The sequence below is a fragment of the Emydura macquarii genome, unplaced genomic scaffold, assembly GCF_026122565.2.
Source record: "Emydura macquarii macquarii isolate MOO-44397 ecotype Brisbane River unplaced genomic scaffold, CSIRO-AGI_Emac_v2 contig_3511, whole genome shotgun sequence".
In the NCBI taxonomy this organism is placed as follows: domain Eukaryota; kingdom Metazoa; phylum Chordata; order Testudines; family Chelidae; genus Emydura; species Emydura macquarii.
The window spans coordinates 1,132,170-1,160,000 of record NW_027133648.1 but is presented as its reverse complement, the minus strand read 5'-3'; the positions used below and the strand labels follow the sequence as shown (position 1 = coordinate 1,160,000).

At 45.5% G+C, this 27,831-nt stretch overlaps 1 protein-coding gene across 7 annotated transcripts in view; it reads right to left on the bottom strand.

Annotated features, from left to right (window-relative positions):
* Positions 1–504: 504 nt before the first annotated feature.
* SMARCD3 (SWI/SNF related, matrix associated, actin dependent regulator of chromatin, subfamily d, member 3) overlaps positions 505–27,831 on the bottom strand; it is a 165,910-nt gene continuing 138,583 nt past the window's right edge. For 6 of the 7 annotated variants that reach the window (XM_067535713.1, XM_067535714.1, XM_067535712.1 and 3 more), the window contains 2 exons: positions 4,906–5,007; positions 505–4,769 (listed from right to left, as the gene is read on the bottom strand). In XM_067535713.1, coding sequence (XP_067391814.1) covers positions 4,716–4,769; positions 4,906–5,007 — 156 coding nt within the window. In that variant the 3' untranslated portion in view covers positions 505–4,715. Of the gene's footprint in view, positions 4,770–4,905; positions 5,008–27,831 lie in introns of those variants that run through there. The other variant, XR_010917562.1, reaches the window with a different exon arrangement.

Below are 27,831 nucleotides of genomic sequence, written 5' to 3'. Positions count from 1 at the left end.
CAGACCTGCCTACACTCAGGCTTTCGGGTTTAGGGTTCAATTCTTCAGAATTTTATGTGGTGCTGTCAGTGGTACAGCTGGAGGTGAAGCAACGCTGAAGCTGCCACTGAAATAATTCAGACAAGCAATGGCAAGATGGATGCTGCCCAGAAATGCCCAATGGAGACATTTGCCAACCTTATCCCAATTCCTTTAAAGAAGTGGTGTCCAGAAAATAAATGTTCACTGTGTTGATTCTTTTTACAATGGTACAAAGATAGGCATTTCTGATGGTGGTTGGGACTCAGCAGGAAAATCTTTGGTTTATCGATTTCCCAATGTAGATATATGTATACATGGGTCACAGGTTGGCCCTTTAGTTGACCTGGGAACCCGCACCAGACCCGCAATCTCAGATCTGTGCTTGCACTCTTCAGGAAAATACTCAAGTTCTCTGAGTTCCCAGAAGGAGAGAGAAGTTGCAGAAATCTTCTGCTTGTAGTGTGTGAAAAAATTCCCAAAAAATTGTTTCATAGTGGGTTTATGGAGCTTTCTTTGTTGAGAGATATAATGCAAATGCAAAGGTTACAAAGGAACAAATTATTTATTGTTAAAAGCTTTTCTACGCATCACTCTGCATCATACAACAAAGAGATGGTGGCTAGAGGAAATCTTGCTCTCTGTGGCTCCCCCCCACCATACACACACACACACACACACACGCAAGTCATGGAGTTCCATTCCTGAATAAGATTGGCAAAGCTGTTTGTCATACAAGGTAAGATCTGACGGACAGGATGCAGCTCACTGAACAACAGAGCAGTTACAGAAAAGGAGGAAACACTCTTCAGGAAAACGGAGTCTGCTTTGCCCTCACTTGCTTTCACTGCATGTGGAAGAGTTTTTAACAGGAAGAAATCTGACTACAGGCTTGACTGCACAAGTATTAACAACATAGGGCATCCTAGTGTAGCTGACTCACCAGCTGCACCAGACTGTGCTATCCAACTCTGCAAGGCACTCTAAACAACATGGTGCTATCAGGTTTGTCAGCTGGAGTGCTTTCTGCACTAGAATTGCCAATGCTATGAGGTTCATCTGAACCAGTGTTGGTAATGGTGGGAAATTTTTTCTAAAATGTCCCCAATTCAGAACAGGTTTATGACAGACTATTAGGCTTTACCCTGCCTACCCATTTTGCAGCCTATCCAGCAGTTACCAGACTGGCTGTCTCACTTGGTTATTCTCCATATAATTTCACACATACCTACACACAGAGAACACATTGAATTACATGGAGTGTGATATATCCAAATGGTACTCCACAGATTAGGCTGTGCTATGACTTAATGGCACTTCAAGAGCTTTCTGCTCCACGCCTTCCCACTGCTGTATTCTGCCACTCATTTAGGGAAAATGACTAGATGGTCAAATAGGTGTTTTCTTTCTATACTTTCTTGGAAGGACTGACTCTGAATCCTTATCCATTGTGCAAAGCAGGGCTGACTAAAGGAGTGTTACAAACCTGCCAATATCACAGTTCAACTCCAAGATGCACTTTTCTTGTCCCCATGCATTGGCATGCCATTGATTCTGCTCTAAACCTTTCCCAATCATCTTTTATAGGTTCTGGTTAACACTATATATAGATACACACCTATAGGCTAGCTACCTCCTTTCTCTAACAGATGCTGGTCTTCTTCGTTACAGCCTGCATAAATTTGTGTTCTCCTCTGGCATCAAAGTAGAATAGCCATAAAGGATCTTTTAGTCCATGTGCACTAGGCCAGGATTTGCCTCTATCATCATCAGCTGAGAGCTCTATCCAGAGCCTTCCTAACCTCTTCTATCCATGAATTAAGTTTATTCAATTAAGTTTATTGTTAAAATTCTCCTATGATTACAATGCTGTTCGGCTTCTACCCAGTCCTGCTGTATTGTTTCTCCCTACATACAATTTCCATTCTTGCTTACAGTATTGACTCAGGCTCTGCACAGCCAGAAAGCAGGGGACTGTTTCTCTCTTTACTTCATCGCTAAAAGAGCAGGAGCAGGACTGTTTCAAACAAAGGCAAAAATCAAACTCCCAAACTCAATTTAATCAAGGGAAAGATAGCCATCAGCTACTCCTGAGAATAATCACTGCGAAATATAATTCTGGGCTACACTGGGGGAGACTCTGAGAATACAAGCTCTAGCTAGACTATTCCATGTTATCTCTAGTTAATCTATGGTATTAACATACTGCAGTGGTAGAAATATCTAAGTTAGATAAATATCAGCTGTAATTCCATTGGGAAGCAACAACACTAATGGAGGTTCTGGATAAGCTGACATGAAAGCACAGACCTGGAGCAATAGAAGTGTCCAATTAAATCCTGGATTCAGTCAGACTTGTGTAAAGAAGAAGGGCTCAGTTACCACTCCATCTTCTCTTATCAGTGGAGGCAGCACAGCTGGAATCTCCACCCATGAACACTTGGCATCTGTAGGGGAATATTACCTAGTCTAAACTTCTCTGGCATATGTGCTGCACACCTATACCCCAGGCCCCTGCTCTTCCCTTCGTCTCACAAACAAACAAGTATTATTTCTGTATTTCTTATTCCTGGAGACTGAACCCATCCTCTGAATGTAGCTGCTCTGTTTAACGTGGACTGAAGAGAGCCTACACACTGGATAGCATGCACACAACTGACACAGCAGCCTAATAAATATGGAAGCACAGTTGCAGATAACCCATTCTGTTCCTCTTTAGAATATTTTGCCTGTGGTCAGGCGAATGGAGTAAATGACAGCTGAATATCTTTCAGGTCTCAGGAACCTCACATTCCCACACTAGCCTTAAAGACTGCAGGACTGGAGTGGTTTTAAAATTGAAACTGTATAGCTCAAACACTGAGGAGCATGCTCCCCCATTCAAAATAAAAGGCCTCACTGTCCAGGACAAAGCAGGGTTCTATCTCACACCAAATGGATTTATATGATAGTACTAACCATCATATGATCACAATCTGAATTCAAATGCCCAAACAGATCTCTGACCACAATGAAAGCTATGGTATACAAAAGCAGAGAGGTTAAAAATGAAGAAGCATGGACATCCCCTTTCAATGGACAAAGGAAACTCAGAAGTACACCAGAAAGGATAATTCCCCAACAGGGGAGACCTGCAAAGATGACAGAGGAAGAGATAGCAATATTAAAACAAACCATATTGTTGAGAAGAACAGTGCACTACAAACCTTAACGTATTGTTCCTTGAGAGCGAAGAAAAGGGATGCAAGTCAGAGTATCCCAGAAGAGAAGTTTGATTGCTCAATCATCAATAAGTCATTCATTCAACTTTGGCAACTGCTTTTTGGGCTAGGAATCATGTTGCGTTAGTATTACAGACTGACCTGTGTGCTACATAGATTTGGGGGTGAGCATGTGCCACTGCTCCCTACATCTTGGCAGTTGAATAGGTTGTAATTTTCATAACCTAGATGTCCTGTATTTCTCAAAGGAAGCTGGTCTTTCTAGGAGTTCTCCATCTTTGCTGCTGGAACTTGATTGGGTTAGATAGTGCTTGGAACTCAGCAGCATCCTGAAGTACAGATACAGATTAAATAAAGGTATGGAAAGTTTCTTCGGGGATAAGTAGTACATCTGTGGTTAAAACATAGGGTTCATCCATGGAGTCTGTGAAGGTCCTGATGGAGAAGAGCAGTCACTGCGATTTTCTTACATGCTATGAAGTTGCACATCTTGGACTCTACAGCTCCTCAGTGTTCAGGAGGAAATGTCTCTTGAATACTGTTCCTAATGGTAATCCAGCACAAAGGTAATGAAATCAGATATCTTACATTTTAGCCTTCCAGTAATAATACCAACTGTATCTAAACCAATTATACATAAAGCACTATTAGGTCATTTCCACAATGCTTCCTTTTGGCTCCAGTGATGCCGCTGCCAGGTATACCTGGCAGTTTTCTTATCATAGAGGCAGTTATTTTTTTCTCAGCATGGCAAATTTGAGCATCATGATGGTTCTTGGCTTCTCTGGTAATACATACTTCACTCAGTCTTTCACTCAAGGGGATAAGGTCTTGCAGAATGAATGGCCTGACCGTACCTCTTCCTTTTAGATGTTTTGTCACTTAATGGGCAGAAATCTTTCTCTCCCATGGGGGAAGGCAGCCCCTTGTCCAGTTCCAATAGGAATGGAAGCTGTGTTTCAGTAACTGAATGATTCCACAGCTGGAAGAGAGAACATTTTGTCCAATTTCAAGGAATTGTCAGTGCAGAAAGTAGTCACTGGAGGTTCTCAGCTCACAATTGAAACCATGAAGGATGAGACCCACCTTTGTTTCTCTACATCCACAGTCTCCTGTAACATCGAGCACCCCCCACCCATGAATAAATGGTACAGTTCAATAAGTTTGCTGTGTAGTGTCTGAACATTCTACTAAAACTCAGTTATGCAAGTTGATGGATGAGCATTTAATCTTCATTAAAATGGACACCTCTATGGAGAATAGAAACCTTGTGCCCTCTGTGGCCTGGAATGGTTTGAGACACCCACATTAGCAGGATTTTCAGGGGTCACGCTAAAGCTGGTGTTTGACTGGTGTTGGTGATGGCACATTCTTATCCAGTCATTAAGCAGGTCCATGTGTAACAGTGAGCTAAGTAACACTGATAAGTCCACTGGCTTTGGGTTCATGATGCCAATGGGACGTTGTGAATAATGTTTATGTGTTACGCACGCCCAGAGACTGTTCCAGTTCCTGTCTGCGCTGTTGGATCTAAAAGAATAAAAATTAGAAGTCTGTACAATTCTGCAGATTCACACATCATCAATCAGCTGGCAGGAGGATTCACTCTGCCCATGCCCAATGAATCAACATGCATACCGCAGGCTAAGTTACATTTCCTCCTTACTTTGCAGTAAAAATATCTGCTCACAGCCTCCTGGGACCAGGGCTCATGATAAAATTCAGCTCTACGCTCCTCCTCAGGGTTCCCAACCACGTCAGTCATCACCTGTGACAAAGATGCAAAGAGTCCTTACCACAGCTCTTATAATCAGCATGTAACCCTCTAACATACCTGTAGTCAAAGTGCCCCAGCAGTGACTATGTAGCTCCTTCACCAGCATTAAATTATCAAGATCTTAATCAAAACCCCTTACTACAGTGCTGTTCTTATCCAAAATCCACATCTGTCCTGAGCCCACTCCATTTTCCAACAGGGAAAGAACTGCTATGGAGAAAGTAAGTCCATTAATAAATGATGAAAGGGGAGAAAATTGATGACTCGAACTTGGCCAAAAACTTGAGCTACTTTTTCAATGGATGCAAGAAAATATAAAAAGATTTGAACAATTAATGGAGAAAGAAAAAAAATCTTTAAATGGTTGAGATTTTCAAAGCAGTGCAGGGGACTTTGTCATTAAAAGCAAAGGCCAAATCCCTGCAATGCTTTGAAAATCTGAGTGAATATAGCTGTTGTTACAGAACAGGGAAGGGTGACATTTAGTGCATTGCATACTGTCACGGATGCACAGAATCCGTGCTACACCCTGGCTTGTAAATAGTCCCCTGGGAGGACCCCTTCAGTGTGCGAGACTATCAAGGGTTTACACTTTTCTAAGGGTAGGCCACATGGCCTCAATGTCTCCTAGACTGTGCCTCCAGGCTTCAGCACTCCCACATCTCAACTATTTGTACAGGCGTAAATACCTGCCCTTTCCTGGTTACTATGCAGCCAGTCCGCCGTCCAATCTAGTAATCAGTAGCTAAGATAATCTAAAATCAAGATCTAACCTATAAGTAATATTTATTATTCAATTAATTTTAAAATTAAATTAAATTACATGAAAGGACAGTTAAACATAGTCAACAGGTCAATAGTATAAAAACTAAAGCCTATTGATAAAATTTAAAATATGGAGAAAACAAAGTTACTTACCAGTAACTGTTGTTCTTCGAGATGTGTTGCTCATATCCATTCCAATGTAGGTGTGTGCGCGCCCAGTGCACAGATTCCCGGAACTTTTTCCCTAGCAAGCCCCGCATGGCCAGCTCAGGCGCCCCCTGGAGTGCCGCGCTCATATCGCGGTATAAAGGGCGCTGCTGGCTCCGCGGGTCCCCAGTCCCTTCTTTCTGCCAACTCCGACAGTGGGGACGGGGGGTGGGTTTGGAATGGATATGAGCAACACATCTCGAAGAACAACAGTTACTGGTAAGTAACCTTGTTTTCTATCTTCGAGTGATTGCTCATATGCATTCCAATGTAGGTGATTGAGTAGCCATACCTTGGAGGAGGGTAGGAGTTATTGGTGACCTGCTCTTGACAGCACGGCTCTGCCGAACCCCGCATCTTCCCTCGCCTGTTCCACGATGGCGTAGTGCGACGTGAACGTATGGACTGACGACCAGGTCACTGCTCTGCAGATGTCCTGCAGGGGAACCCGCTCCAAAAAGGCTGCGGAAGAGGCCTGGGCCCTAGTGGAGTGTGCTCTTACCGCACCTGGGAGGGGTATCCCTGCCTGCTCATAGCATGCTCTAATGCAAGCAGTAATCCAGTTGGAGATTCGCTGGGTGGAGACAGGCGAGCCCTTCATCCTATCCGCCACAGCTACGAAGAGCTGTGTCGACTTCCAGAAAGGCTTGGTCCACTCGATATAGAAGGCCAGGGCTCGCCTGATGTCCAGCGAATGTCCTCTCCTTTCCTCCTCCGACTCGTGGGGTTTTGGAAAGAACACAGGAAGGAAAATGTCCTGGTTACAGTGGAACTGAGACACCACCTTAGGCATAAAAGCCGGGTGAGGTCTCAGCCGGACCTTATCCTTATAAAAAACCGTGTAGGGGGGCTCCGAGGTTAATGCCCTCAGTTCGGAGACCCTTCTGGCCGTGGTGATAGCCACCAGGAAGGCTACCTTCCACGATAAAAGGAGAAGGGAGCATGTAGCTAGGGGCTCAAAGGGGTGACCCATCAGTCCGTTGAGGACCAAGTTAAGGTCCCAGGGTGGCACCGGGTCCCGCACCTGAGGGAAAGTCCTCTCCACCCCTTTAAGGAACCTCACCGACATGGGGTGAGAGAATAGGGAGCGGCCCTCCATGGGTTGGTGGAAGGCCGAAATGGCCGCTAGGTGTACCTTGAGGGAGGCCAAAGCCAGGCCCTGCAGTTTAAGCTGCAGTAAGTACTCCAAGATAGCCTGTATAGGTGAGAGGCTTGGGTGTAACCCTCTCGCTTCTGCCCACCCCGAAAACCTCTGCCACTTAGCTTTATATGTTACTTGCGTGGACGGCTTCCTGCTGCCCAGGAGGACCTGTTGAACCTGTATGGAACAGGCTCTCTCTCCCTCCGTCAGCCACAGAGTCTCCAGGCGGTGAGGTGGAGGGAGTCCAGGTCGGGGTGCAACAATCTCCCATGGTCCTGGGAGATCAGGTCGCATCGTCTGGGTAGCGGAATCGGTTCGGTGATGGAGAGCAGCATGCTGTACCAGTGCTGTCTCGGCCACGCTGGGGCGATCAGGATGATGTTCGCCCTGTCCCTCTTGATTTTGAGGAGGACTTGGGGCAGGAGCGGGACGGGGGGAATGCATACATCAAGTCCCCTGTCCAGGGTACTAAGAAGGCATCGGACAGAGAGCCCGGCTTGCGACCCCTGAGCGAGCAAAACCTCGGGCATTTCCTGTTCCCGGCTGTAGCGAACAGGTCTAGACGGGGAGTACCCCACCGTTGGAAGATGAAAGCCACTATGTCCTGGTGTAAGGACCATTCGTGGCGGGGAGAAAAGGATCTGCTGAGGCGGTCCGCCTCGCTGTTTCGTACCCCCGGGAGGTGAGAGGCAGATAAATGAAACCCGTGCCTCACCCCAAAGTCCCATAGGCGAATAGCTTCCTGGCAGAGTGCCGAGGAGCGTGCCCCTCCCCCCCCCCCCGCCTGTTCACATAGAACATGGCTGCCGTATTGTCTGTGAGGACTTGGACTACCCTGCCCTTCAGGAATTGAAGGAAGGCCTTGCAGGCCAACCGGACCGCTCTGAGCTCGCGTACGTTGATGTGCAGAGCTCTCTCCTCCGGTGACCAAAGCCCTTGGGTGCCCTGGTTGTGAGAAATGTGGGCTCCCCATCCCCGATCGGATGCGTCTGTGATGAGCGTCACAGATGGGATAAACTCTCTGAAGGGAACGCCCGTCATCACTTCCCTCGGGTCCCTCCACCAATCGAGGGACGACAGCACCTGTGGGGGAACCAGGACCATTCTAGTTAGAGAATGCCTGTGCGGTACGTACACCGAAGCCAACCACCTCTGGAGAGGTCTAAGCCTCAATCGTGCCAGTCTTACTACGTATGTAGAAGCTGCCATATGTCCCAACAGCTGCAGGCAATGCCTGGCTGTCGTCATGGGGGACAGGTGGAGATTAGATATGATGGCTGCCATTGCCTCAAATCTCGTTTGAGGGAGGAAGGCTCTGGCTTGTACCGCATCCAACTTGGCTCCAATAAACTCTATACATTGCACCGGAGTGAGTGTGGACTTTTGCTCATTAATAAGCAACCCCAGTCTAGTGCACAACTCACGTGTGAGGAGCAGACTATGTCTCACATGAGAACTTGACTTCCCCCTGATCAACCAATCATCCAAGTAAGGGAAGATTTGAACTCCGCTACGGCGCAGGTGGGCTACCACCACAGCCATACATTTAGTAAAAACCCTGGGTGCTGAGGAGAGCCCAAAGGGTAGGGACCGAAATTGATAATGGCGTCCCGCTACCACAAACCTCAAAAACCGCCTATGGGCAGGCAATATCGAGATATGAAAGTAAGCATCCTTTAAATCAAGGGCGGCATACCAATCCCCTGGGTCAAGGACCGGAATGATTGTGGCGAGGGAGACCATACGAAACTTAATACGCCTAATATACTTATTTAGGCGACGTAGGTCCAGAATGGGTCTAAGGCCTCCCTTCGCCTTGGGGATTAAGAAATATCTGGAGTAAAATCCCCGACCCACTTCGGCCAGCGGGACTTCCTCCACCGCCCCCAGCAAGAGGAGGGACTCAATCTCCTGGACCAGGAGTTGAACTAGGGCCGGATCCCCCGTCGGGGACAGCCCAGGAGGGGTGTTGGGAGGGGAGGCTGTGAGTTGGAGGGTGTACCCCTTGGCAATCACCTCCAGGACCCACCGGTCCATAGTAATGGCTTCCCACTCTGTAAGGAATGGGCAAAGCCTATCCGCGAACGGCCGGTCAAGATCCCAGATAGAAGGAAGAGTACTACCCTCCTGCTCTGGGTCAAAACCGTTTATTAGTATTACCCCCTTTTGCTGGCCCCTGCTGGACCCCCACAGAGGACCCTTGACGGCCTCCTCTGCTGGGACCGCGGTAGCGCTCACGACCTCTCCTCTGCTGGGTGGGTCGAGGAGCCGGTCTGGGCGGAGGCGGAGGTTGCCTTTGAGCCTGTGGTCTGGACTGCTGTCTGGAGGCTTGGGGGGTATACAAGCCGAGGGACTTCAGGGTGGCCCGAGAGTCCTTGAGTGCATGCAGCTTGTCATCTGTCTTCTCTGAAAACAGACCCAGACCATCAAAGGGCAAGTCCTGTATGGCCTGTTGAACCTCCTGAGTGAGGCCAGAGGCCTGAAGCCACGAGCAGCGGCGCATCACGACCGCCGAGGCCATAGCTCTACTGGCGGTGTCCGCCGCATCGCTAGCTGACTGCAGCGCAGCGGTAGCCCCCGCGGCCCCCTCCCGGAGTATCGTGGAGAAGTCCGCCTCCTGGTCGGGGGGGTAGCTGGGAGGCGAACCTCTGCATTGAGGCCCACAGATTTTTATTATATTTCCCAAAGAGGGCCTGGTGGTTAGCTACTCTAAACTGCAGCGTCGCAGTAGAGTAGACCTTCCTCCCAAATAAGTCCAGCTTACGGCCCTCCTTATCTTTGGGAGTGTTACCCTGGTTCCCCTGACGGTCCCTCTGGTTGGCCGCATCAACCACCAGGGAGCTTGGCGCGGGGTGGTTATAAAGGAACTCAAAAGGCTCCTTGGGGACGTAATACTTCCTCTCCACCCCCTTGGATGTGGCGGGCAGAGAGGAAGGGGTCTGCCAGAGCTTCCTCGCGATCTTCATGACATTGTCATGCACCGGTAAGGTAGCCCGTGATGGCCCCACAGAAGTGGAGGGCCCGAAGAGGGGGTCCTCCTCCTCAGACATGAGTCTAAACTCCATGCCTAAGTTCTCAGCAGCCCTCTTTAAAAGGTCCTGGTGGGCCCGGAAATCAAACAGGGGGCCCCTGCAATCCCTGGCTGCTGCCTCATCTGGTGATGAGGAGGAAGATAGGGGTAAGGGCCCAGTGGAGGGTCCCTCCCCTGGGTCCGAATCCTCCGAGCCCTGCGCCTGAGCCTTAGGGGGGAGGGGGTAGTGGGGGGGCCGCCACAGATTGAACGGACACTGAGCCCTGGGGCATAGGGGCATTCCAGGGTCCCCAATACGGCCACTGCCAAGGCGCCTGGGTCCACCCGGGGACTTGCAGGGAAGGCTGTTGTAGTCTCCCGGCCCTCTTGTCGCCGGAGCCTCCCGTACGTCGCTTATTTCGCCGACGCATGGATCGGTCCGATGAGGACGACGTGGACCGGTGCCGACGTCTGCAGTGCCGGCGATACGAGGAGGTCGGGGAGGACAACGACGTAGCGGACCTGCCCCTGCGGCGAGAGGACTTGCGATGCCGCTTGCCCCCCTCGGGACCGAGAGCGGTGCCGACGATGGCGACGCTGAGGGGACTCCAGTCGCCCAGCCATCGGTGCCGGGCCCATCGGTGCCGACGGATGCGAGCCGCTGCCTCTCGAGACAGCGGACAGAGACCTGGATCGGTGCCGGGACGGGCTCCACACCGAAGATCGCGAGCCCGAATTCCGGTCCCCACTCAGGTCAGAGCTGGACCTGCGGCTCCGGCGATGGACTCGGGACCGCCCACGGTGCCGCGGTGCCGAGTCGCTCGACGACCTAGAGTCGGAGCGCGGAGGGGAGCCGACGCTCTCCACCCTCCGTGACCGTCTGGAAGGAGACTTGGATTGGGAACGTCTCCAACCACCAAGACCACCCAGCGCGGGTTTGCCTCGAGACGCAGGTCCCTTATCCCTCGGCCGAGGGGGGGACGGAGGCATAGGCATGGCCATGAGGGCTCGTGCCGCAGTAAACGCCTCCAGCGTCGACGGCCCTTGCGGGTGCACTCCCCCACCCCCAGGAGTCGGGGGAGGCAACCCGCACGGAGACCCCGGTGCCGGAGTAGACTCTACGGCCCTTGGCTGGGGCATCTCCGTACTCCCTCCGCCCTGCGAGGGCCGGGGGGAATCCTCGGGTGCGGCCAGGGGCCGTGCCGACTTCTTTGGCCCCTTCGAGGCCCGCTGCGGTGCCGAAAGCGGTGCCGGTGGGGGGGCGCTCCGCACCGACGACACACTCGGTGCCGACGGAGACCGGGACGGCTCAGAAGCTGGACGGAGCGCCGACTCCATTAGAATTGCCTTTAGCCTCGCATCCCGTTCTTTTTGAGTCCGAGGCTTAAAGGACTTGCAAATTTTACATTTGTCTCGACGGTGTTCTTCGCCCAGGCACCGGAGACAGCGGTCATGCGGGTCACTGATCGGAAAGGCTTTAGCGCACAAGTCACAGTTCTTAAAGCCTGTGGAACCCGGCATGACTCCCTCTGTAGAAGGAACCCCGTCCGGGGTTCTAAACTTATCACTATAACTAATTCTAACTTATCTAACACTATAATAACTAATGAACACAACTTTGAAACAGTAATGAAAAACTAGGGAATGAGCTGCTTGCATGCAGCAAGAGGCGATAGTTCCAGCAACCGTCACAGGCGGAAAGAAGGAACTGGGCACCCGCGGAGCCAGCAGCGCCCTTTATACCGCGATATGAGCGCGGCACTCCAGGGGGCGCCTGAGCTGGCCATGCGGGGCTTGCTAGGGAAAAAGTTCCGGGAATCTGTGCACTGGGCGCGCACACACCTACATTGGAATGGATATGAGCAATCACTCGAAGATAGAATAAATATATCTATATCTAAAATATATCTAAAATCCACAGAATACACAAAATGAATGTTCGGGTTCACTGTTTATCGCTAAAAAGAGCCAACATATCCATCGTAGCATACATAGCAAGTCTGCACACACTTTCTTTAAAACTTTTAAATTTATCAATACCTAAAATTTTAAAAATTTCATAATTTCTTTCACTCCATTTACCTCTCGCCCCAACCACAAATCCAAGGAAGTGGATGATCTTCCCACTAGTGAGCTGCAGCACCTCCTCCTCCAACTCAGAGTAGTATGCCTCCTTCTCAATGTGGGCTGCCTCCACACTGTCAGCGTTGTCTTCCCATCTAACTGTGACATCCACAACGGCTACCACTCCTTCCTTTTCAGTAATGAGGTCAGGTTTTCTCAACTTCCCTTCTTTATTATGAAGGTAAGGTTCTATCCAAATTTTACATCCTTTATTTCCTACTTTATCAATTAGTGCTTTAACTATTCTATTATGTCTTTTAATTCTTGCTTCTTTCGTTTTTATGCACTGACCAGAGATATGAGAAATTGTCTCTTTGACCTTACCACACCATCTACATAACCCTTCCTCCCTCTTCCGTCCTCTTGCTAGAGCTTCCCTGGTGGGAAAAACATTCGCTCTCGTTTGCAATGCCGCAATCAGAGAGGAGGACCTGGCCAAGCAAGGATATTTTAAAAACGAATTACTAATACAATCATTTTAAAAATATTTAATACCAATTCCCTGACATCTTAAATTACTCCATTTTAAAAACTCTTCATCTCTCCACGTTTTAGGATTAGCCATTTTAGCACTATATATTAAAATTTTCTCCACTAAATTTTCCCCAGCATATAAAAACGAGAAAACTATCCAATCATCTTTGGAGACAATATGTCTCCTCCATTTACGAATTAACATGTTTGGAATTTGGGTACTAAATTTTGTAACTGCTAAATCCCCATCTCTAGTTCTAGCATAGAATAGCCCATCAGTTGTACACTGGGGGAGATGTAAAATCTTTTAAAGAGTGTTCCTAACTAAAACATCTAATTCATTTAACATATAAAGTGGCGGCTCGATTAAAAGTAATTCATAAAAAACTCTCCCACCCATGGATCTATTCTTGCACCTAGATATCTTTCAGACTCACCAGGTTGAATATAATCAATTAATTCATCACCTAATCCCCATTTATCTTTTGGGTTGATAACATATGTTCCCATGCTTGGGAAAATATGAAAGCCTTTTGTCTTTTTAACATTTACTTTTAAACTTGAATTTTTACAAAACTGATTAAGAATTTTTAAATTCTTAACCGTCCCCTTATAGGATCTACTTAATATAGCAATATCGTCGGCAAAGGCCAATGAAGTTATCTTTCTAGTCTGCACTATAAAACCAGCTCCTTCATCTTCCAATTTATATAAAAGAGGGTCCATGGCTATATTAAATAAAATAGGGGAGAGCGGGTCACCTTGCTTAACTCCACTCTTAATTAAAATAGGTTCTGTCTTATCCTCACCAACACTAATTTCAGTGTAGCAATCTGTATACAAATCCTTTACAATATCAATAAAACTCTCTGATATCCCAAATCTCTTTAACCCCTTTAAAATGTGCCCATGGCCAACCGAATCAAATGCCTTAGCAAGATCAATAAAAACAACAGCTATTTCGTCTTTATTTTTCTTGGCCCCTTTAATTAACTTTTCTAAAATCGATATATTTTCCTCACAGACAGGGGCTGCGATAAAACCTTTTTGTCTGGGGCATAATTCAACAGCACTTGATAATCTTTTATCTAAAATTTTTGTATACAACCTAATCCAAATCGAACCAATAGTCAATGGCCTCCAAGATGATATTTTCTTCAACTCTTGTGGATCCTTGACTTTAGGAATTAGGATCATACGATTGCCTTTAAAACACTCTGGAATCTGTCTATTTAAAAACCAAATATTAAAAATCCTTACTAAAATCCTACTGTCTAAATTATAAATATCCCATAAATCCTTAACCTTAATTCCATCTGGTCCAGGAGCACTACTATTATCAATCTCTATTAAGGCTTTTCTAATTTCATCAATTGATAAAGGCCAATTTAAAATTTCATTATCTACCACTTCTTTTACTTTTGGCCATCGTCTGGTATTCCCATGTCCTTCTCTACCCAAAATTTCTTTATAATAGGTTTCAATCTCCTTAACTGCTATCTTACACGTCGCTTTATCAGGGTCTCCCATAATGATCCTAGCCAACCTTTTCTTATCTTTTTCAAAAAGGGTTTGATAGAATCTAAATTTAGCTTTTCTCCCAGCATATTTTCTATTTCTATTATATTTATCAGGAGGCTTACCCACTTTTCGTCCTTGTTTCCCATTATCATTCTGTATATTATTTTCTTTATTATTTTCCAAATTCTCTACATCTTCATGAGGAGAGTTCATCAATAATTCACATAATTCCTCAAATAATCCCCAACCTTCTGCTACAGTGGCAGAAGCATTTAATTGATGTTCAATAAAATCCAATTTCTCTAAAATACGAGCCCCATTACACCTAACTCCTGTTAAAATCCTATCAATTAAAATTTTATCTTTTAAGGGTTTAATTTTCTCACGTGGAGGAATATCTTCTAAAATATCTCCCATCCCGCCCTCTTCCCATAAAACCATAGAATCTTCATCCTTTTTAACCTTATTCTTGGCCAGGTCCCTCCTCTTATCTGATATTTGCTTATTTGTTTTTGTTTTTAATTCACTTTCTATACACTTATTAATATTTCTAATCCCTGCATATTTTATTTCAAGCTGAATCAATAATTCAATTTCCTCTTCCATCCATACCCGAGAGCGACTTGTTTTCCCAACCACTCTAGCTGCCTTTCTTTCCTCATTCCTCACCGTGGGATGCCTATGTCTGATGTGTTGACTCCGCCCCGAGCGAGTGTAGAAGGCAGACCCACAGACCGTGCAGGCATACTTCTTCTCTGAGTTATCCACCTCCTCGGGCCTGTACTTGGGATAGTGGCAAGCTATGTTATGGAACTGCGAATGTTTACCACATTTTTTACAAAAAAACTCTTATTGAAGTGCTTTTATGTACATTATTTATATGCTTCGCCCATTTACCGAAACTAGCTAAAATTTGTGAACATATAGGACAATTAAAACAATCTACGGGATATTCTAAATAAAATATTCCCTCTTTAAATGAACTACTCTCTTTAAAACTAGCTGTATTCATAAAATTTGTATTAAAATTATCTCCTAAAATATTTTTTCTATTTTCCATAGAATCATGTTGTAAATTATTAAAATTGGTATTATTATTATTATTAAGTTTATTAAATTCTATTAAATATGGATCATCAAAAGAATCTAAATATTTGTCATAAAAGCTAGATTTAGAATCGATTATCTTAAGGTCACTATATAAAACATTCGTAAAAGCCATCAGTAAAAGATTAAAATCTAAAACTTGGCTCTCACTAAAATCCTCTTGTTCCTCCCGAACAACACTCTTCTCTCCAACTCGGAGATTAAAATCATCCATAAAACCAGCTATTCCATCTTTTACTCTATCTATAGCATAAGGAGATAGCATCGGTCAGGCTATATGAATAATACCCCTAATCAATTTAACACTACTAGCCGGGGGTCAAAACTAGTAGCGGGGGCGTTTTTAACCCGGTCCAGCGCCAATCCGGTATGAAATAAAATTTCTGTTTTCTCCATAGATTTAAAAGATACTACCCTTCACAGGGGGAGGCTACCCTTTCCAGGGGAAAACTAACCCGTTACCAGGGGGGACTAACCCGTGCCTGGAGGAGGCTAACCCTTACCAGGGGGGCAGTTAGGTGTTGGGGCTGCCCTCCCCTCCCCACCCCACCCACACAGCAGGGAGGGTTCGTCCTCCGCGATCAGCCTGGACTCCGCCAGTTACCGACTCTCACCATGAGGAGGTTGCGGTTGGACTTGCCAATCAGACGCTTTCCTCGAATGAGGGGTCCCTGCCAGCTTAATGCCGAGCCCTAACGGGAGGGTGGAAGAGAACTCGGACTCTACGGAGAGATACTTTCAGCATGGCTCTCGCCATCTCTCCGGCACCGATTATTCACCCCACCTCACCCTCAGGTTCTTCGGGAGGGGACTCAACCCCTCCGACCGTCCAGGCTCAACAACTGAACAGGGTCCAGAGACGCATGTAAAGCCATTAAACTCTGCCCAGCTAGTCTGGCTAAAGCACACTCCTGTTAAGAACCTTTTACCTTCTTCAGAGATCAACGCACTTCGTCAAGTGTAAGCCGCAGCTGCATGCAGCCTTTTCCGAAACAGTGTAGGGTTTATTAGTCAAGTGGAATACAGCATCAGGAAGCTCTTAAGTTAACACAGAGAAGGAAAAGGGTAAGGCTACGTCCACCACCTCCCTGAGCGCTGGTAGCTGGGTTAATGGAAGAATTTTCCCATCGATGAAGCACTGTCTACTCTAGGCATTAGGGTGGCTTAACTACGTCTCTCTCAGGGGTGCTTCCTTTCTCTGTCTCTGTTACTTTGTCAGAGGCTATTGCTACACTAGAGAGCCTACAGTGACGCAGCAGTAAGCTCTCTAATGTAGCCACTCTAAGTTGACGGGAGAGAACTCTGCCATTGGCTTAATTACTCCTTGAGTGGTGTAAACTATGTTTAAGCACCGATGTGGAAAGCACTATGTCAGCAGGAGAGTTCTCCTGCCGACATAGTGCTGTCCACATCGGTGTTTAAATCAGCATGTTATGTCACATTGGGGGGGGGGGGGGGGGGGGGGGATTGGGCTAATTCACACGCCTGAGCAACATAACTTACGTTGACTTATGCTGTACTGTAGCCATAGCCATAGGCCTAGTCTCCACTGCCGGCAAAATTCAGTGGCAGTCAATGGGCATCACATAAGCTATGCAGAGTAGCTTGCATAACTCCCATCAACTTAGTAACTTCTGTTTAGTGCACTGTTTCCACTGCGCTGTGCTGAAAGGAAATGTGTACCTATCTATCCAGAGCTACGCTCTTTGGGGAGGTGCTTTTATTAGATCGACTTCCGGATCAATTGAGCATGTCTTTACTGCTGCTCAACCGAACCGGAAAAATCAATCTGATGGCAGCATCCGTGTAGACATAGCCTTAGTCTGAGGTGAGAGCTCCTATGTCTCTGTGAAGCTACTTCTTAACACAGACATAAACACCTGACACCTTGGAGTTAGTCCTGCTTTGAGCAGGGGGTTGAACTAGATGACCGCCTGAGGTCCCTTCCAATGCTAATCTTCTACGATTCTATGACACTTCCTGTCTTTGTTCTCCAGATACAGCCATGCTGTGTTCACAACAGCTGCTTCTGCAGTTGGGCTTAATCTTCGGTCACTGAGGTTTCCATTGTTTCCATAGGGTCGTCCACTGAGATGGGTTGATTCCAGCCAGTCCTTAATGACCCATTCATATCACCCCAGACAGTTACATGACTCACACACTTCATGTCTCCTGTGCTTTACATTCAGTGAAAGTCAGTACAAAGCCCAGAGGGAAACTGAGGTGGATATGGAAATGCCCACATTTGTCACATCTCTTTCCCCTTCAAGACTTAACTGAGCAAAGTCACTTTAACAAGAGACATGGGGAAGGTTGATCCAACACTTGCTATTCATAGATGCCAAAAACAAGTTTCCATCGCTTTGGTAACTGTCACTTTCAAGATTCTTACAGCATAGTTTTCATAACATAGTGCAGAGCAGTGTCATAGCCTCCCTTAGGTTCTGTCTTTCAGGTGACACTAGTAGGGTAGTCTTCGTGCATCTCCCATGTTCCTTTGCCACCTCTAAAAACCTTTGGGTCTGAAACTGGGATCTGCCAGTATCTTCTCCCATTCATTTTGCAGGGTGTGAGAAGGGCAGTGAAGCCACCTTCCTCCTTGTGTCAGCCATCTTGGCTGCAGCGTGGATATCCTGCAGGGATAGGAAGTGACCCCTTGAGCATTTGGGAGGATAAAGGTAGGTTTGTCTCCCTGCAAAGCTTGATTTAACTCAGCCATATCTCTGGAGCTCTTGTGTGGCAAGGACACAGTGTGCTCCACCATTGGGAGACCCCCCATCCTGGGGCTCTGTGCATGACAGGAACCCACTTTTCCCTTCTTGGGGTTAATTCTTTGCCCTTACACCTGGGGTCCTCTTTTGACCTCCCCTCCCATGCTAATGGGCTGCGACGCAAGGTCTCTTAGTTAAGAGAACCCATTGTGTCTATGGCCACTCTGTGACAAAGAGTTTGTGTTAGCAGCAGTGGCCTTCCAGCTATTTTACCCTTTTCTGGGGCTTTTCTCATACCATGACAGTGCAAACTTTTTTGGCAGTCCTCCTCTTCTACTTGTGTCGCCTCATCCTTGGCCCCTTGGTCCTGCGCAAACCCCAAGTTATCAAGCCTCAGGCAGTACACCCGCTTATGCACTGTTTTTCCTACAGATGTTACACCTCAAGTATTTGGGGGTTACATCTCAATGGGGGCCTGTCCACACTGGCTGTCCCCTGGTCAGTATGCAATGTTGTATCTGTGTTGGTCCCAGGATATTAGAGAGCCAAGGTGGGTAATATCTTTTATTGCACCAACTTCTGTTGTAAGAGAAAGCAACAGGCTTTTGAGCTTACATAGAGCTCTTCTTCAGGTCTGGGAAATGTACCCTTTCCACGGTCTGCGTTTCCTCAAATCCCATTTTTGAGGTATCTTGACTGGTTTCCCTTTCCAGAGTCCATGTTTCGAACAGTTTCCTCTGGGTATCTTTCTATAACTGTACCTGTTGCACACAAACTCATCTGCCAACTGGTACGCACCATGCAGATCCTTAGGCTTCCTGTCTACTAACCATATTTTTAACTCTTGGGACATATTTCCTGTAACCCAACCAGATCGCATAAACCTTCAAGATCAGTGATGCCTGCATCTTTATCCCACTTGGGGAGATTTTATCTCAGCAGGGTGGTAACTTCTATATATATGTCACACACTTCTTCTTTTGCACATCCTGAAACCTTTTTCTATAAGCCTCAGGTGTCAATTCAAACTTAAGGAGTAGAGCCATTTGAACTGTTCATAGCACCATTGTCCATCCATCTGGCTATACACATCTATCATTTTGGGACCAAGGAAAGGGATGAGACAGTAGAGTCGATTCACACGATGAATGTGGTTCAAATTGCAAACCTTCTCAAAGGCGGTGAGGTAGGCAGTAGGGATGTAAGCTGTTAAACGTTTAAACGGTGAGCAGCAGTCTTACTGTTTAATGATTTAATTAAGTGTTTAATTAAATCCATGTGGGCTACCCCGCCAGGTCCCAGCTGGGCGCAGCTGTGGGGGACTTCTCCGCTCTCAGGTCCCAGCTGGGAGCGTGGGAGCATGCAGCAGCCGCACAGGGGCTTCTCCCCTACCTGGTCCCAGATGGGAGCTGGGCTGCAGCTGCGAGGGAACTTCTCCCCTCCCCAATCCCAGGTCCCACCTGGGAGCTGGGCTGCAGCCCTGTGGGGACTTCTCGCTTGCCCTCCCTGGTCCCAGCCAGGAGGCTGCAGCCTCCCCATTCCTAACAACTGCAGGGAAAGTTAACATTTAACCATTCTATTTTTAGAAGTTTAAACCGTTAATTCATTAGATGATTCTTTACATCCCTAGTAGGTAGCAATACCCCCCTTAAATAGGGGCAAAAAATTGGTATCTAGGTTTCCTGTGGAACTGGCTTTCCATGGTCTCTCTCCATTTGCCCCTCTATAGGACGCCTTGCTCTTCTGCTCCGCCATATGCAGTTCAAGCTGTTGCTGCTTTTCCTGATGTTTTCCCTGTTTCTCCTGGTACTTTCGCTGCTCCACCTCATGTTTTCACTGGTCCACTCAATCAGCTCACTCCCTTTCATGACCTGCTAGTGTCTGTTGTTCCATTTGAACCCTCTGTGCTTTCCAAATTCCACCGCTCTGACTCTGGAGATGGGGAACTGAGCCATTAGGATGCCCTGCTGCTGCTGCCTCCAGTGTCCCCAGATTCTCTTGGAAGCCCGCCTCAGTCTGGACCCTGGTTCCAGGCCTGCTCATCCTTCACTGCTCCAAAATCAGCTGTGCTTTGTTAAACTTCCCAATGCTTAACTCGCTCCCCCTGCACAGCTGTGTTCTTTTTCGTAGGGAGGTGGTTGTATGCCATTTTCTTGCTGTTTTCTTTGACCAACCTTGTTTTTATTGTTGCAAATCACTTGTTGGAAAATATTACTGTGACACTGGGTGTAATATGAATGACCAATCATAACATTATTGATATCAATATTGCAAAGTTACAATAATTTGTATGAGACATGCCATGTCAGGTACTGTTGGAAAGGTTATAATTTGCTAAATATGATAATATTGTTTATGTGGCCAGTCAGCCTCACCTCAATCCCTGGAAAAATCACAGAGCAGGTCCTCAAGGAATCCATTCTGAGGCACTTGGAAGAGAGGAAGGTGATCAGGAACAGTCAGCATTGAGTCACCAAGGGCAAGTCATGCCTGATCAACTTGATTGTCTTCTGTGATGAGATGACTGGCTCTGTGGTCATGGGTATCTTGACTTTAGCAAAACTTCTGATACAGTATTCCACAGTACCCTTGCCAGCATGTTAAAGAAGTATGGGTTCGATGAACGGACTATAAAGTGGACAGAAAGCCAGCTAGATCATTGGGCTCAATAGGTAGTGATCAACAGTTCGATGTTTAGTTGACAGCTAGGTAACTAGCAGAGTACCCTAGTGGTTGGTCCTGCAGCTGGTTTTGTTCAACATCTTCATTAATGATCTGGAGTATGGAGTGGATTGCACCCTCAGCAAGTTTGCAGATGGCACTAAGTTGGGGGGAGTGGTAGATATGCTGAAGGGCAGGGATTGGATACAGAGTGACCTAGACAAATTGGAGGATTGGGCCAAAAGAAATCTTATGAGGTTCAACAAGGTCAAGTGCAGAGTCCTGCACTTAGGATGGAAGAAACCCATGCACTGCTACAGACTCTTGACTGACTGGCTAGACAGCCATTCTGCAAAAAGGGACTTGGAGGTTACAATGGACAGGAAGCTGGAGATGAGTCAACAGTGTGCCCTTGTTGTTAGGAAGGCTAACGGCATATTTGGCTGCATTAGTAGGAACATTGCCAGCAGATTGAGGGAAGCGATTATTTCACTCTATTCGGCATTCGTGAGGCCACATTTGGAGTACTGTGTCCAATTTTGGGCCCCCAACTATAGGAAGGATGTGAACAAATTGGAGAGAGTCCAGCGGAGGGCAATGAAAATGATTAGGGGACTGGAGCATATGACTTATGAGGAGAGGCTGAGGGAACTAGGCTTGTTTAGACTGCAGAAGAGAAGAGTGAGGGGGATTTGATAGCGGCCTTCAACTACCTGAAGGGGATTCCAGGGAGGATGGAGCTAGGCTGCTCTTAGTGGTGGCAGATGACAGAACTATGAGCAATGGTCTCAAGTTGCAGTGGGGGAGGTCTAGGTTGGATATTAGGAAAAACTTTTTCACTAGGGAGATGGTGAAGCACTGAAATGGGTTACCTAGTGAGGTAGTGGACTCTCCATTCTGAGAGATCTTTAAGCCCTGGCTTGATAAAGCCCTGACTGGGATGATTTAATTGGGATTGGGATTCCTGTTTTGAGCAGGAAGTTGGACTAGATCCTCCTAAGGTCCCTTCCATCCCTACTATTCTATGATCCTATGTGCATGTAACATCTTTGTATTATAAATTATGGGTATGTATGATATATGTCCATGCTGCTCTGTTACTGGGCTAAACCCCAGGCAGATTAGTGTCAGCACTGATGACTCATCGAGGGCCATTATCTCTACAATGAGCCCAGGGAGAAAAGCCAGGACTGCACCTGTGAGTCATCAGGACATGTAACATGCCCCATGGACAGGGGACTCTCTCTGAGGCTTTTCTATGCCATGTGCTGAGGGCTTGAGTTTGAAACAAGCCATATCGCAATCCAGCATCTATAAAAGACAGCTGCACCACATCCATTCCGTATTGTCTTCAGCCCTGCTTCCTACTTCTGGATCAATTCATCTGCAACTGAAGCTGTGAAACAAAAGACTGAGACACATCCAGATGCTGGATGTACACCAGCGGGACTATACAAGCCTGCAAACTCACAATTCTACTGAAAACCTGATAGATATGGAATTTCAGATATTTTGTATGTATCTAATTGCTTTGACTAATTTAACATCTCTCTTATTGTTTTTTCCTTTTATAATAAAACCTTTTGTTTTAGTTACTAATGGATTGGCTGGCAGCGTGGTATTTTGGGTAAGATCCAAACTCATATTGATCCGGTAATGTGGCTGACCCTTTGGAGTCAGAAGAACTTTTTGGTAAAGAGCATAGAGCTGTAATAACTTATCTCTTTACTGAACCTAGTGGCTGACTGGGAACCTGAGACTGAAATGCAATAAAGAGAGCTGTGTATTTTTTGTTTTAGCTTCTTGATAAGCAGCGTGGAGGATCAGAAGTATTGTTTGTGACTGGTTGGTGAATTTACTGCAGCATTAGCCACCAGTTTGGGAGAATATCTTTTTGCAGCCTGTCCTGATCTTGACATTTTCAGGTGGCTACCCTGGCATGGACAGATCACAATTACTAGTGCATTCATACCCCACTATGCCACCAGTTGTCAAGAATTCAAAGGGTTCAGTGCACGCACCAGCAGTAACCAATCTCTTGAGAGTGACCCCTTTAGTGTGCCAGATCCCAAGGATCCACACAGATCCACAGGGGCAAACCCATGGCTTTCACAGTTGTGCAACTGGGCCTTTGGCTGCCAGCAATCCCTGCTCTCTCCAAGACTCCCTGCATCTAAGCCCAACTTCTGTGGGAGTCTTGTTCCTTACCCTTTCAGGGTGAAATGCAGAGAGTAGGTATTTGCAGCAACACCAGGCAGCCTTTTCAAACAAAGGTAACAAGTTATTACTCAACTGGTATATAGCATTGAGAAGCCCTGAAGCTAGCACACAGAAGCAAAGGTTGTGACAAATTTCAGACTGGGCTCCCTTGAGCCATGCTGCTGTAGAAACCATCCTTGCTTCCTCTCTCTGTCTCTGTTACTATGTTTTAGTCCTAGGTGAGAGCTCCTTTACTGTGTCTCTGTGAGGTCAATTCTTAACACAGACACCTGACACCTCCCATCTTTGTTCTCTAGTCACAGACAGTCTGTGTTAATAATTTCAGCTGCCCTAGAAGCTGTATTAACTTTTGGTCATTGGGGGTTTCCATTGTCTCTGTAGGGCTTCCACTGATATGGGTTGTTTCCAGACAGTCCTTAATGACACATTCATATCACCCCAGCAAATTATGTGACTCAAACACCTGATATCTCCTGCTTTTTACACTCAGTGCATAGCAGTACAAAGCACATAGGGAAACAGCGCATCCATTGGAATAATAAAAACATTACCAAAATTCCCATGCACACATGTCCTAAGGTGTGCAACAGTGTAGCTCCTCTTCTGCAAGAGGGAGTTTACATACTTTACTTTGCTGCCATGAGCCTAAATTCAGCAGGGTAGATGCTCTGCTTCAGAGCACCTTAGGAGGGGCACTTCTCGGGGAAATTCTCAGGAGAGGGGCTACCGGCATAAGCAGAAAGATTTGTGCCCAATGCAGAATTTTAAGTACAACATGATTCTTTATATATTTTTTTTAAAATAGAATTTTTTACCACATTAAAAAGGTTGTAAGCATATAGCTAAGGTGGCTCCAGCAAACAACAGAACCCTTTCTGATACTAGGCACCCCCTATATTCACACCTTACACACTATTGTAATAATATTTTACAAAATATGCCTTGTGAGGTATCATTTGATCATTAATATTAGCATTCATCATTAATATTCTTGCATGTTGTATTACACAATGAGTATCAAGAGTTATGAATACATGCTGGAATTATAACTAAGCTGATTGTGAACCACGATTGCCAGAGGGAGTTGTTAAACAGGTCTATCCTAAACAAAGAATGTGAGTTTACCTCAATTTAAATATAAGCAATAAATATGACCCATTAAGCTAACAAGGGCTGGAGGCAAACCTCATACTAACAAGTGGGGGAGAAGACAGCATGGCATCCACACCAAGCAGGCAAGAGGCTTGGTCTGGGTTTTACTTTGCAAAGAATCCATTTCCAAGTTTACTTATCTATAAAGATGAGGACAAGGGAGCTGAACCTCAAATGATAAGCAACTGAATCAACAGCCTCTATACAATATTACTGTATTATAAAAGTGTATAGAGTAAGGGCTTTTCTGAAAGTTAATGACATACTGGTGATTAATATCACTGAAAAATGTATGTGTTAACCAGGCCCCCACATGGGGGTGAGGAGGGAAAGGGAACACTTTACCGGGGCCCAGAGGCCGTGGGTGGCCCGGCCCAGGCTGCAACCCCCATGGGTATGTGATGTGTGTGGGAACGTGCCCATGTTACAAGTTTGTACTGGGCCCAAAAAACATTATGCTTGGGCCCTGATGTTAAGACTATATAAGGAATTATGGATACTCATTGATATTAGGCTGTACAGTCTGCCCAGGCAGAAGGGAATGTTACAGCTGTCCCCTATGCAAATGAAGCATGGAGGAATGAGAAAAAATGGAAGTCTCATTTACATAGAAATCATAAAGGGGGATGGGAAGCCCACAGGAAGGGAACAGTAGCATGTGGTCATCCTGCCTCTTGAAACAAGTTAATTGAACTTTCGAAGATACACGTTAGGACAGAAGCCATCTTTGGCATCCATCAATACACAGACACAAAAGGCCAGATCTCTTTTAAGCTGAGAAAGATGGGTCCTTCAGCCAGGGAGTTGAAGTTTCTGGAACTGAATACAGGTGAGAAATTTGCATATGCAAAAATCTTTCACCTAAGACAAGGGAAGCCAGCACAATATACTTTTGTGGAAGATCCTAACTGAGGGAGAGTCAGCCATGGCTGAGAAAAAGAATGAGTGGTGACAGAATCCATCTTGAAAAAGTCTGTATCTTTCTAAATTAAGTATTAGACTTTTAGAAGTATATTTTGTTTTGTTTTACTTGAAACTCTTTCTATCAACATTCCCTAAACTTTAACTCACTTAATCCTATATATATTTTGTTAATAAATGTTTTTCATTTTTACCATAAATCAACTCAATGCTGTATTTAAAGAGAAGGGTGCATTTATCCCAGTTAAGTTAATAAGATGTAATATGTTTTTGTGGTTTTAAAGGAATGAACCATATTTTTTCTTTGAGCTGTCCAGGAAAGGACACTCTTGGACATTTCAGGGCACATGGTTTTGGGGAAATGTAAGACTGAGAGTGTGTTGAGGTCATCTTGATGGCTGTAACCATGGCTGGTGGGAGCCAGAATGGGGCTGTAGACAGGCTGCTGGGATCAGAACTGCTGAACTGCTGAACAACAAAAATGATTAGGGGGCTGGAGCACAGGACTTATGAGGAGAGGCTGAGGGAACTGGGCTTGTTTAGTCTGCAAAAGAGAAGAATGAGGGGGGATTTGATAGTGGCCTTTAACTACCTGAAAGGGGGTTCCAGGGAGGATGGGGCTAGGCTGTTCTCGGTGGTGGCAGATGACAGAACAAGGAGCAACGGTCTCAAGTTGCAGGGCGGGAGGTCTAGGTTGGACATTAGGAAAAAGTTTTTTACTAGGAGGGTGGTGAAGCACTGGAATGGGTTACCTAGGGAGGTGGTGGAATCTCCATCCTTAGAGGTTTTTAAGCTGAGGCTTGACAAAGCCCTGGCTGGGATGGTATAGCTGAGGTTAGTCCTGCTTTGAGCAGGGGGTTGGACTAGATGACCTCCTGAGGTCCCTTCCAACTCTAATATTCTATGATTCTATAACTAGGGCTGCCTAGCACACATACCTTCAGGGTGTGGCCTGCATGGTGGTAGGGTGGTTGTGAGCAGCCCAGGCTGGGAGCTACATCAGCAAAGCATTGTGAGGCACCCAGGGTTAGAGAGCAGCCTCTCCCTGGTCTGAACTGCACCCCAGAACATGATATCCTTATACAAAATATATGACAAAAAATATGAAAAATCCTCTTAACAATCCAAAGAATGTAAATGACCTTCTAAGATAAATGACATAAATAACATATTGCTCTCAGAATCATAAAGTTAGTTGATGAGAACAACTAAAATGTCAACCTTAAATCTGAACTGCAAGACAGTATTTTTCAGCATCTAAATTACAACATATCTGATTATGTAAAATATATAATTGGCAATTCATATGCTGAAAGAGTTCATAAGTATTTTTCATGGTTCAGAGTTGAGGGACGAATATTGGCATTTGTAAAAGAAATTTTCACACATCAGTATTGTTCCTAATCAAATGTAAAAACTCTTAAGTCATTTGAAAATTTATGATAATTACGTGAATTACAGTTTCCATTTGTTTAAGGCTCATTTTTAAATGTACTGTTCTTGTCACATATTTTGTATAAGGGTTCTCATTTCTCATTGTGCTTAGTCTAGTTTTAGACTGCAAGTTATTCAGCCATAGGGCTATTCCTGTTACACATTCTGTGTGGTGCATAGCACAGTTTTGGATGAGACACAAATCAATTATTTTTATTTACTGTAGCCACATTAAATTTAATTTAGAAGTTTTTGGGGGGAGGGGACGATTAATGATAAGATCATTGTTTACCATAGCATACACTGTAATAATATAACTAGTAATTGTAAATTTTACCTAAGTACAATGTGGGAAGTTAGTGTTACTCAAAAAACTGAAATTTCTCAGTTACTGATTTTTTTGTATATTTAAACTGGCAGCTTCAATACTGCAGTAATAGGGTTTGGCATTTAATCTTGTTTATTGTTTTAAAGAAATTAAAATCAACCGAAGTTATGCTGAGGCACTATCGGATTCTGTAGCTCTGTTTTGTACAACTTCATAGCATTTAATTATATATAGCCAGAGTGCTCCAGCTCAGCCTTACACCCCAAACTCATCATCTGATCATAACATTTTAGTTATCAACTCCATTCAGACTAGTCAAATACATATCTGCATTCAGGACCTCTGTGGGAAAGGGAAAGTGTCTTTATTTGTTTCTGTGAATCATTATTCATTATTGTTCTGCAGTAGAACCTAGAGTGCCCAGTCAAGGATCAAAACTCCACTGTGTTGGGTGCTGTAATCATGAAATAAAAGCCAGTCCCTGGACCAAGACCAAAACACAATAGATGGACAAAATAAACAAAGAGTTTTTCATTACAAAACAGTACTCAGACTTGTCCTTTAATCAGTCATTAACAACTGGCAGCTTTTTGTACACATCATGGCAAATATGAGTCTTAAAGGGGGATTTGAAGGAAGATAAGGTGGTGGCTGTATGGTAAAGCACCGATCATGCTCTCAGGTGCTCAGAAACAGCAAATAAAATACTTTACTTTTTTTTTTTTTTTTTTTAGTAAAGCTACATGGATCAGAATGGATCAAAAATATTTGTTGGACGCTTTGTGAACTACAACCACTTCTCTTGACTCATAGACTTTAAGGTCAGAAAGGACCATCGTGATCATTTAGTCTGACCACCTGCACATTGCAGGCCACAGAACCTCACCCAACCAATCCTGATATAGACCCTAACCCCTGGCTGAATTACTGAAATCCTCAAATCATGGTATAAAAACATCAAGTTACAGAGAATTCACCTCCCTCCCCTTCATAAACTTATTAAGTTTACACAAATGCAAGAATGCATTACACGAATGCA